The sequence below is a fragment of the Polyodon spathula genome, chromosome 2, assembly GCF_017654505.1.
Source record: "Polyodon spathula isolate WHYD16114869_AA chromosome 2, ASM1765450v1, whole genome shotgun sequence".
In the NCBI taxonomy this organism is placed as follows: Eukaryota; Metazoa; Chordata; class Actinopteri; order Acipenseriformes; family Polyodontidae; genus Polyodon; species Polyodon spathula.
This window is the reverse complement of record NC_054535.1, coordinates 104,735,045-104,747,264: the sequence shown is the minus strand read 5'-3', so window position 1 is coordinate 104,747,264 and position 12,220 is coordinate 104,735,045. Positions and strand designations below refer to the sequence as shown.

At 37.9% G+C, this 12,220-nt stretch overlaps 1 protein-coding gene across 1 annotated transcript in view; it reads left to right on the top strand.

Moving 5' to 3' along the window:
- LOC121306276 (versican core protein-like) overlaps positions 1-7,549 on the top strand; it is a 50,242-nt gene extending 42,693 nt beyond the window's left edge. Inside the window, exons 13-16 of the mRNA XM_041238021.1 lie at positions 49-131; positions 4,693-4,837; positions 5,773-5,955; positions 6,408-7,549. Of these exons, the coding sequence (XP_041093955.1) occupies positions 49-131; positions 4,693-4,837; positions 5,773-5,955; positions 6,408-6,544 (548 nt within the window). The 3' untranslated portion in view covers positions 6,545-7,549. The remainder of the gene's footprint in view (positions 1-48; positions 132-4,692; positions 4,838-5,772; positions 5,956-6,407) is intronic.
- Positions 7,550-12,220: the final 4,671 nt, after the last annotated feature.

The window sequence follows — 12,220 nt, the reverse complement described above, 5'->3', positions numbered from 1 at the left end:
ATGGAAGTTCTGTCAAGGCTTTACTTTTGTTTCTGTTGTTCCCTTTAGGTTTGGGTCATGACTACCAGTGGATTGGACTCAATGATAAGATGTTTGAGCAGGACTTCCGCTGGACCGATGGCAGTCATCTGGTGAGACAACATAAGAAACAACCTAAGCTTTTCATTGCTTTGCCAGGATCCGATGTGATACAAAAGCAAGCCTTTGCAGCAACAAGCTCCTTCCTATATGACCTCAACAGAATGGTCATGTTGACCTCTTCCTGTAGTCTTCAACTGTTGACATGTTACTTGCAGCTGAGCTTTGTACAGTGAAGGGGGTGCCCCTGGTTGGTGACCCCACTGTTTGCAATATCAGTGACCTTTTATTTATTTAGTAATGCTAAATTCAAGAAACCCAGTGGCGGGTTTATGGAACCAGTGCTTCCATTCCAGTCTGGCACTTGAGTTTTCAATCCAGTTGGAAATGGGTATCAGTAGAAAAGCCACTTTCTGTATCAGAAAACAAGGTTCTAACCGTCTATGTTGTTCATAAGCGCTCTGAATTAGGAGCATATTCTACTGGAAGATGTTACATTTTTAAAAGGGATACAGTTGAATCTTGAAGTGTATATTATCTTGTATTTGCCTGTCGGCGTGTGTTGCCTCACTGATGGATCACCCCTGGTGTAGACGATTCCACGTGGTGCTGGTTGTCATGGAGAACAGCAGGGGTGGAGCAGACTCTGGCATGAGTGTTGCTTAAAGTAAGCAGGAAAGTGGCTAATTGTATGCCCTGGAGTTCAAATTAGTTTTAACTTCAAAGTCGAAATTAACATAAGACCGGGGGGTGGGGTTGAAAAGACAACCCTTGCATGTTAGTTCAATTGTACAGTAAATCAATGCATGAGTAGCACATTGAAAGCTAGCAGACAGGTGAAGGCAATTGAACATGTTGTTTTAGTTATGTATGATGCATGCAGCGAGACATCGCCTTTTGAAAGTCAGCATGGTGCGATTCGTTAGGATTGTACTACAACTGACGCATCGTCAGGTTCACACAAAAATACACGAGATATCCTACAAAGTGAATATTACCATTATGTTAATAAGTCACGAGTAGGATGTCTCTTACTGTTATAATTTTGGCCGAAGCGAGCTGGAAGCTCAAACTGTGCACAATTATTAGCGCCATAGTGTGTTTCTGTATTGAGGGGAAAAGAAACCGCCCTGCATCAAGGTCTGGATAAGCAAAATAGCACACAATTATGGAATAGGGGTAGCTATCATTTATTTATTATTTTATATTCTAAAATGATAGATATATATTATAAAATTAAACAATAAACTGTATGCAGTAACAAATAAGAGCACTCAGAAGTAAGGTTACTGAAATACAGAAAAGGGCACTCCCAGCATTGTGCATAGTTGCATTTCCATTTCTTAAGACTGACATGTTCATTGCAGGTGGAGTTCATGCATCCCTTTCTATGTACAGTCACCATGCACCTGGCCAGAGGAATCATTTGAGAGCAGTTCAGCATGGACACCCATTTTATGCATTTTGTTCAGCACTATGGTTGTGGCTGTACATTTTCACTCCCAGTGTAGACTAATTCTGAGAAATGAAAGTCTCCTAGATAGAGAGCTGAAGGACAAACCAAGTACTCCTAATATTGCATCAGTGTTTTTCTGTGATCTCTTTCCAAGTATGTATTCCAGTGACTAACACTGACTAATGTAAGCCCCAAGGGAATGAGTAGCTAACTGGTCACAGTATATCTTTCTTCCTCTGGCTGATGGCTTCCAGTTATCTGTCACTTAGACTGAGCACATAACTTCCTTCAGTTCCAGTCGGTATTTAGTCATCAAGATGTAGTGCAGCGTAGCAGACAGGGGCAGGGTGCAAATACCCACACAACATTTGGGATTCAAGTTTCAAAAGCACACCTCAGGGTGTTTTCATGTCCCACAGTATAGTTTCCCAGATAAAAAAAATTCTCAACCTGATATCATTGCTGGATGCAGAAAAGGTCCTGCTTTCAGTCCCTAGTTACACAAGACTGGAAATAATTTGTGTTTTGTGTGTGTCGTGGTGAAGTCTACCACGACCCACGATCATTTTGGAGAACGAGTTGACATTCATCAAGGGGCAGGCCAGCGGTAAGGGCCAAATGACCTATCCCATGCCAAGCCCTGGCAAAGACAGTGACTGGGCACATTTCCATCGGGTCATTAGCTGCCAAAACTATTTAGCTCTTGGTTTCTCCTTTTATATCAAACGAATGTATTACATGGTTGAGACACAGGCTTGGAGCTTGCCTGCACTGCTGGGGCAGCTCTTTAAAGACTCTGTCCCCTTGAGTTTCCTGTTGCAGTGCCTTTCTAGCACTTGTTATGGTTAAGTGTTCTCTATATTCCTTTCTAACAAAAACGAAGACGATAGCACTTCCGGACCAAGGGAAACCAACAGAATATTATAAGGCGTCTTTACATGTCTTTAAAATGGTAGACTAAAAAAACGTTATTTTTATAGATGGTATTCAGGGAATAAATAAAGTGGTTTCCTTCTTTGTTATCTTCAACTGCTTATCAGTCAAAATCAAGAAAAAGGAAAGTTTACCTTATTTTTTACCTCAACAAAAGTAGAGCAATGCTGGTGAAAAAAAAACAGACAATTCAGTGCTCCTGGTTTGTGGAACTTGTGTTCATAGTATTTGTGGGCTAGGAGTATGAAGTGCCAACAATAGCTTTTTGGCGGTTGAGAATTTTAATGTTCAGCTTCTGAAATACATGCTAAAGAGCTTCCTTCACTTTGTCTTCCATATAAAACTTTGTTGGGGCACATCTACATGAAAGCATGGTACAACATTGGCAAACGAGGGACTAAAATTGTATGGTGAAAATAAATTTACCATGGCACACTATTATAAGGAGTGGCCCAGACCATGCTGCTGTGAGTGCATTCAGCTGTGACATTACCAGATGGGGTTGTCCACTTGTAAACTAATGCTGCACACACGTAATGCTAGCACACCCATGTGGACATATCAGGTAATACTAGTATGTGTTCACTATTTTTAAAGTTATATAACGCTATAATAAAGCATCAGTTTTTTGCTTATTTTTTAGAAGCACACACACACACATATATATATATATATATATATATATATATATATATATATATATATATATATATATATATATAGCTGTCAGGTTTCCAAATTCATCCAGGAATTGAACAGTTACTGTAATACACTCAGTCACTTGTCATGAGCATTTGAAACATCTATTTGTGGGTCACTAAGGCATTCTGCTGTACCTCTGCTAATCATCAATTGATTTAACTAGCAAGGAACCCTCTAAAATAACAGAAAGTGGGTCTCTGTTTCAGAAGCAGCTTTTTTCGCATTGAAAATGGTGCATTGCAGGCACAGGCTCATTAATCTTTTTTTTGCGTGAGGAAGAGAATAGTTACAGTAACATAACTTCTAACCTCTTCTGCCTGCAGAGTTGAACATAATCAGCCATATGAATTTAACACATGAAATAATATCAGTAATTGGACAAAGACAACATATAACAGGAAAGCAAACATGAAGTTCTCTTAATTGAGTGTAATTGAGGTTTCTGTGAAATGTAGGTCCGGCTGATGCACTGATCACTGTGAGGAGACTGAAATCTGCAGCATTGTAAACCAAACCCCAAAACATGCTGCAGTGTCTACACAGTGAGGAGCTTGTATTAATCCCCATAACGCTGAGCTGTTACAGAGTGGAAGTATTAAACAGATTGCAGACACAGGGAACCCCAAGATAATGTAGGCCAGCTGCTTGCTGTTAGAGGGAGATAAGAAGGCTGTCTGTGTGAACAAGTGAGGAAAGGCAACAGTAGATTATGGGCCCATAACTACAGCTTACAGAAACCAGAAGCGTTTAATTTACTGTTCATTCAATAGTTTTCACATCTATGCAACATAAATATATTGTCTACGGTATTAAAATGCAGTAGACAAAATTAATTTCAGTATTTGCACTGGTGGAAAAAAAGCTACTCAGCTATTCATCTGAAACTGGGTGGAGTGCTGCTGAACTATTCATAAGCATGGCACTTCCTGCACCCACACTGATCTGACTATTGCAGTTTATGCTAACGAGGGCCAAAATAAACCTGCTTAATGACGTTATCAGATTTGGACTAATGGTCTTGTAATGCCTTGAGCTATCAGACATTCCTGCCAAACCACAGGAGTCTAGCTAAATCAGAGCATTTTTGGCCCTGTAGTCACAACCATGCACAGTTCCCATGATTGTTTTAATGTCTTATTGCACAAAATAACAGATTTTTATCTGATAGCTAAGTGGGGTTTATTAGCTGAAACATACAGTTACTGTAATGTAATGTTAATCATTATCCCAGGGAAATAAAATAAATAAATACATGTTCTTCACTCACAAGATCTTTAAGAGAGCTGTGCTGTTGTGGAGTCCTGGTCTGAATTGAAGACAAGTTGATGGCGCTGTCGTAGTTGTATTTTGTTAGTTCTATGACAGATCCATAGTTTTAATTTAATCCAGACCCCTCTTTATATTGATAACACTGTAGATGGCATGCATACAGTGCATTACTTGAATTCCTTTCATGAACCACATATTGTACATGGTGAGGGGCAATGCAATAACCTGTTTGCTTGTTTTTTTATTTCTTTTAGCAATATGAGAACTGGAGACCTAGCCAGCCAGACAGCTTCTTTTCATCTGGAGAGGATTGCGTAGTTATGATCTGGCATGAAAATGGCCAGTGGAATGATGTACCCTGTAATTATCATCTCACCTACACCTGCAAAAAGGGGACGGGTATGAGAAATACATTTTCATTTTGTATCATTAACCATGAACAGTATCATTGAAGAGAGATTTGCAGATATGGAACATAACAGCTTTTGTATGATTATATTTTTGAGACTGTTTCACAGAGCAGCACTAACAGGACGGGATGGTAAAATAGTGGCTGTCGATAACCTCGTCTGTAATACCTGAAACACATAAAGCAACTGATGCACTGAGAACAAGGCTGTGGCAACTGTAATTTGAAACAAAATTGAAACTTTTAATGACATAGAAATGAAGCAAAAAAAAAAAAAAAAATAACTTTAGTTGGGGAAAAAAGTAACTTCGGTCAATTTTCATTATTCAGTTAAGTTACTAAAGGGTTGATTTGATCAACCAATATCCTGGAATATGACAAAAAAGATAATTTTACAGCGCTGGGGAATCACCGTTTAGTGGTTATCCCAGGCTTCCCTGGTTTTGGAAAATGCTTTAATAAAATCCAGCTGTGGCAAGGTTGATCGAATGTCCGGGGGAATATTAGTTGTGAGCCTCTAAAAGTGCTACAGACCAGTTTACCATCAAAACACATACACTGTGCTTGTGTTTAATGAGCTGAAAAACAAATGAGTCAGCATGTCATGACTGAATCTTACAGCTAGCACATCTCTGTTGAAAGTTTCTATTGAACCACATATGAGAAAAAGACAACTCCGAACAAACCTTACCCATTTTAATTAACCATGACCTCGATTTAGGATTTAATGTACAGCCACTTATGTCTACTGTATGTGAAACTTCTCAAAGTAGGTCACTATTTATCTCTGCCTCTGTAGCCTTCAAGCTTACAAAATTGGAAATCTGTATTGAAAGACAGAAATTTTAGTAATCCCTGAAAATGTTATCAGCGTAACTTTTGCTGCATAGATATTAAATATATATATTTTTTTATTCAATTTTAGTTGCCTGCGGTCAGCCCCCGGTTGTGAATAACGCGAGGACGTTTGGCAGGATGAGGCCACGCTATGAGATCAACTCCTTGGTCAGATACCACTGCAGAGATGGTTTCATCCAGCGGCATGTACCAACTATCAGGTGTAGAGGAGATGGAAGATGGGACGAACCAAAAGTATCCTGCTTGAGCCGTAAGTTGTTGCATTAAGTAATATCAACACAAGCATTTTAAAAGAAAGGTTTATACACAGCTGGCCAGCATGTGTAACACATCTGAGAGTTGACACAGGACAGCCCTTGTGTTTTTTTTTTTGTTTGTTTGTTTTTGATGTAATTTTGTAAAAGCTGGATTTAGTAACTTTGGTCATTTAAAAAACCAAAAAAAAAGAACACTGACTAAGGCACTTGCCAAAAAGTGTGTCTTCTTAACTCAGGGGCTGATATGATATGCCCTGCTGGTGTAAATCACAGCTGAATATTTTTTAATCCACCTGGATTGCATCAACTACTTATTTTCAGGTGTAATCCCGCAATAACCAAGTACAGGTGACTAATGCAATGCCCTAGAAAATGATTTTGCCCTCTGCCTATGTGTACACTGTGATTGTTTATTAAATGGCCTTTTATCGTGTCTCTTTCACAGCATCCACTTACCAAAAGACTTACGCAAAGAAATACTATAACAACAACTTTGCCAAGAATGATAAAAGGAGCTCCAACAAAAATCACGTGAGACATGTACATCGCTGGACCGACAGGCAAGAGGAATGGAGGCGCTGAGCAGCTCCTGGGAGCCAGGTCTCCACACTCATCCAGCCAAAGTCCTGATGAACAGTGCCTTTAATGTCATGTATTGGGAGGTTTTAAAATGCATTTCAGACAATGGACTTCAGTGTTAAAAGAACACACCAGAAACAAGTGCCTGATAAGTTATCAGATGTTTAATTTTTTTTTTAAAGTCTAAAATGAGTTGAAAGTCTTGTTATCAAAACACACTGAGAAGTCTTTTTCTTGGGTGATGTCTTTTTTGTTTTTTTGTTTGTTTTTTTGTCTTTTTTGTCGTTATCTGTAAACTTATTTCCGGCCTCATACTTTTTCACTACACTAGTCTCCTGTTTAAGCAATTCCACAGCACAACACAGCAGTCTGTACTTGTTAAACAAGTAACACCATCTACCAGTCCAGTGAAGAAAAGAAAACATGTAAATAAGAGTAATGTGACAGTTTAATAATGCTTAAATAGTGTAAATAAATATTCATATTTAAGCAGACATATTTAGTACTGGTTACTTACAATTGGTCATTTTGAGGATCTTATCCATTTTTAATGCTGCTCCAAGTTGAGGCTGGGAATTGTTTGAATAGCTTTATTTAAAAAAAAAAAAAAAAAAAAAAAAAAAGATTTGTGAAAGTAAGGAAGGATAACTGAAATTTAACTCATAACTGAGGGCTTGTTTCCTGAAAATGAAACATTTTGTGCCATTCTATATAGTATAATGCATTCTAAAGCACATACTATGGAACCAGGCAAGCCTTACCTAGAGACTGCAATACAGAGCCACTCACACATTCAGCCATCATCGACCAATCACATTCAGAGACTGCCCGAGGATATGACTGCCTTGCTCAGAATATGTTTGGCCCCCATTAGAGATCAAAGTGCCAGTAATACATTAACACACTTTGTATTTTGATCTCATTCACTCTCTCGGATATGGTAGCTTTGAGCGGTTCTCAAACAAATGCGCTAAACTAAAATTATGTTATTACAGAACTGCATTTTGCTACTTTGTATGGTAAATAAAACATTTTTTGTAAATATATAATTATTTTAAAAACGATTGCGTCGACCGAAGGAACTGATTATATTATTGATATATATATATATATATATATATATATATATATATATATATATATATATATATATATATATATAGATATTAGTCATTCTGACTTAAGACGCGGCTCCAGCTTTTCTAAATAAATTAAGTAAAGCCACAGAGATTTAATTTATGTTCTATTTGCCTGTGAAAAGGGAAAAATGTTTTTTTTTAAATATAGAAAATATATATTTTATTAACTATTTCCTCTATTAACCCCTGAATTCCTTGTTATGTTTACAGTCAACCTTAGCATGCTGTAGCTTATTAAGAAAACATTTTTATTTTCTTTATTAACTAAATGTAAACTGGTCATTTATTTAAAACCCTTTCTATTTGTTCACATTGCATGATATACTAAGATGCAATCACATCACAGCGCTCTGTCCCTGCTTACTAAAAGTGTGCTGCGCAACAGAATCAAAGCGTTGATCGATGTGATGAAGAAGAAGAATTATATTTACTCTTAAAAAGATGTAGAATCTAGAGAAGACATTCAGGGGTCAATAAGGGATAATCGCAGGTAGTATCCATCAATTAAAACTGCTATGGCTCATTTGCAACAACTCTTTCACGCAGAAATCCAATCAGCTGGTGCACCAGACAATAACCATCCATTTGGCTTACCCATACCAGACAGCAAAATGTCACAATTTCAACCTGCTTTTTAGTACCATTTCAAATCACATAATACCTTTTTTCTATGTTTATAGTATAACTTGTATATTGCATAATGTGAAGATTTTTGTGAATTACAGTTTTTTCAACTTTTTATACATGCCCTGTTTCACCAAAGAAACTCAAGAAATGTTTTACTATATCTCCTTGTGTCTCACTTGTGTCTTTTATTTTTACATGTTCTAAACTACGAATTAGTGGAGTTATAAACCCACACCCTCCCAAAAGGTGTCATTTATACATATTTGAACACTTTTATATGCATAATAGATGGTGTACATTGTATTTAATAAGGTATTATTGGGAAAGTAATAAATTGTAATGACAACATCTACAATTACTTTGGAAATATCTTACACATTTCTCTCCCTCCATCCCTCCCTCTCAAACCCTTCTCCAACCAACATTCCTGATGTACAGTTAACTACAAAATGCAGCACTTTCATTCAATGGGTGCTATGTTCTTATATCGACTGTAAAAATCAACAGCATTTTTTTCCAATACAACAGCATGGGTAGTTTACGTGTTTCGGGGTGTTGGGGAGGCAAAACTAAATCAGCCAAAAGCACCATTACACTTTTAATATGTAGTTTCCAACATTCTTAAATAAAATGTAAAAAAAAAAAAAAAAGTCAATACCTGTCATACAGTAAGAGAAATACGTCGCCAAAGGAAGGTAAAAATGTCCTCCTCGTTTTTCTTCCGCCGTATTTTTGCAGGCTCCAGGTTCTTTTGTCCGGCCATATGTATATTAGAGAATATCCGCGTTTAATGACAATTAACGTGTTTTTTCTCAACATGGAAATATACTGGGGAACACACTTATTTTGACGTTTGTATTGTATATAAAACAATTTATTGACATTTTAAAATGGACTAGTCACACACATCACATGCAAAAAAAGAAACCTTTTTAAAGACCCCAGGCACGTCTATCCACGCATATGTGTATCTGAAACAAAACCACATTGGAAATGTGAAAAAACAGCAAGCTATCAAAAGTGCTCAACCATTTAAAGTGGAGATATCAAAAACACAAGCCAAGTTTCAAGAAACCATTGGGGCAACCTTGCCCAGCACAAGCTAGTAAGCACAACTGTCAAAGCTGTGGGGGCCAAGGTTGCCCCAATTGTTTCTGATAACTTGGCCTGTGTTTTTCATGTGTTTGCCATGCCATGTTAGAAGATACATTTGGGGCAACCTTGGCCCCCATTTTGTTTTACAGTTGCGCTTGTTTGCTTTGTGCTGTGCAAGGCTGTCACAATGGTTTCCTGAAACTTGGCTTGTGTTTTTGATATCTCTGCTTTAAATGGCTGGGCACTTTTGACAACTTGGGATGTTTTCACATTTCCAATATGTTTTTGTTTCAGATTAATAATACAGCACTGGATTTAGGACAGAATATACTGAATAGAAATGTATGGTTTGAGATTTTTAACTGCTATTAATGTACTATAATGAGTTCTCAGGAGGAGAAGTAGACAGATGAACTGTGACCCTGGAGGTTGTCTATCACTTCTAAGCATTGCAAATTAATTCTATTTTTATTATGGATCAATCAAAGAGCCAGGGGTCACCACACAGGGGAGTGCAATGTTTTTTTAATTTAGGGGAAACATTTTCAAATCTATATCTTACCAATGAAAGCACAAACAATATACACAAGGTATCCATTGTAAGAGCTTACTAAGCACTATCAGAACCACTGTGGAATAATATTCTGTTCCAAATCCATTGTTTACAGCACATCTCTTCTTGGCTTTCTGCTATTAAAATTACCGTTATTTCCCTGATTGTTAATCCAACGTCCAGACATTGGAGGAGATGCCCGAACACACCCCTGTGATTGGAAACATTGCTAAACTATCGTGTTAACATTCTGAGAGCTCTGAATTGAAACCACATGTATGTACTGCTGAGATGGAAAAAGTCTGATTTGATTCTGCCAGTGTAGGTCATACATCCAGACTTACTTCCAGGATTTGACAAGCAATTTCTGGACAATACTTCTTAAATATGAATGTGAGACAATTAATGTGATACAGAGCCATTTAGGTGGTGTAAAACAAACTGTACAACATTCATTATAAATCAGATATGAAAAATCCTCATTAAGGAGTGGAAATGATTCAGAGTACAGATGTCATCCAATATATAGACCATACGGTGCCATTCTAAAGTGAGAATTTATGATATGTTGATTTATTATAAGTAGGGTGTTTGAGCAGCTTGGCTTTGCAGCCCTCTTGCTCAAATTGCAGGAGAAGACATCTCTGATACAATAAGAGACACCCAACAAACGATGTATTCACCTATAAAGAAGATAATTGTAGTGTCAGAAGGGGGGTAATCATATCATTCTGTGTATGAAAGTAACAGAATTGGAATATACAGGGGGGAGTCTTAAACCATTCTCTGTGTCTTCTTGGTTTCCGGTCTCCAACTCGCCTGCTGGCAAAGAATGCTTTTAAAAAGAGTCATAAACTAAATACTGGACACATGGCTTATCTTCACGATCGCTGAATGATCCATTCGGTGCCACAAGCCAAACAATTCTAGGTGTCTTCACGCTAGACGGGAACCAGTCCTTGTTGTAAATCCAGCCGACAAGGGGCCACGTCAGTACGAGAACAACCAATGAAAGACACTTCACGTGAACTCAGGCACTGCCCAAAATAACCAGACTAGCCAATCACAGGGTTGAAGAGAGAATCACAAAACCCACTTCGAAGTGTGAGCAATCTTCTGCTGTGTGATGCTGCTTCCAGTCAAACTGCTGCACCCAGACATGCGTGCTGACCACAAAGGAGGTGTGCACAAGTAGTGTCCTCCCTCTAGAGTTGTCTTGAAGTTTGGAGGGACAAAATGGATGCTACACTGCTCTGAACAAAGTTGCAGAGTCATGGGAGCATACTTGCTCAAATTCACAGAAGGCAAGGAAGAACCAATGTTCTGAATAATGGCTAGAATCATCTTCTGAGGAAGGGCCCTGCTGTCTGTCCTACGAGAGACTGGATCAGTGACGGGATACTGCATTAATCGGAAAGCAGGTCTTTGTTTTCACTTATCTACATGAAAAGAACTGAAGCAAAGCCATACAGAAGAATTGCCACAAGAACACTTTTACAAACTATATAACTTTTCAATTGCAACGCATTAGCTGAACTGAGTTGTGTCTGATCAATGGAACTATTCCCAGTGGGAAAACTGCCAACAGCAAAGATAATGTTGCAAGCCTTGGAGATCAACAGGCTAATCTCCATTTGAAAAGGAACTATTGGTTATTGCGAGCCTACGCAATACAATGCATACAGCAAAATACCATCTAAATTGGAACTGCGGATCTGAAAAGCTGCAGTATTCATAGACACAGATTGATGTCTGTATATGGAAATTGATAAGTATTAAACATGTCTAATATTAAAGGACCAGGGGTCACAAATGGAGATTAGACAAAGGGGCATTCAGAACAGAAAATAGGAGGCACTTTTTTACATAGAGAATTGTGAGGGTCTGGAATCAACTCCCCAGTAATGTTGTTGAAGCTGACACCCTGGGATCCTTCAAGAAGCTGCTTGATGAGATTCTGGGATCAATAAGCTACTAACAACCAAACGAGCAAGATGGGCGAATGGCCTCCTCTCATTTGTAAACTTTCTTATGTTCTTATGTTTTTATGTTGTAATCGTTTGACTATGGAATCTATGAACTGCATATTATTATTCACTCATATCTCTAACCAATAGACTTTCCTTTCTGTAATATTAGATTAGTTGTGCACCCCTTTTTCCTTTAAATAAACCATTGTTTTATATTTCTGACACGTGCGGATGTCAATTGTTGTCAAAAGAATTCGAGTTCTACATGATATCACAAAACTATTATGGTATGTCT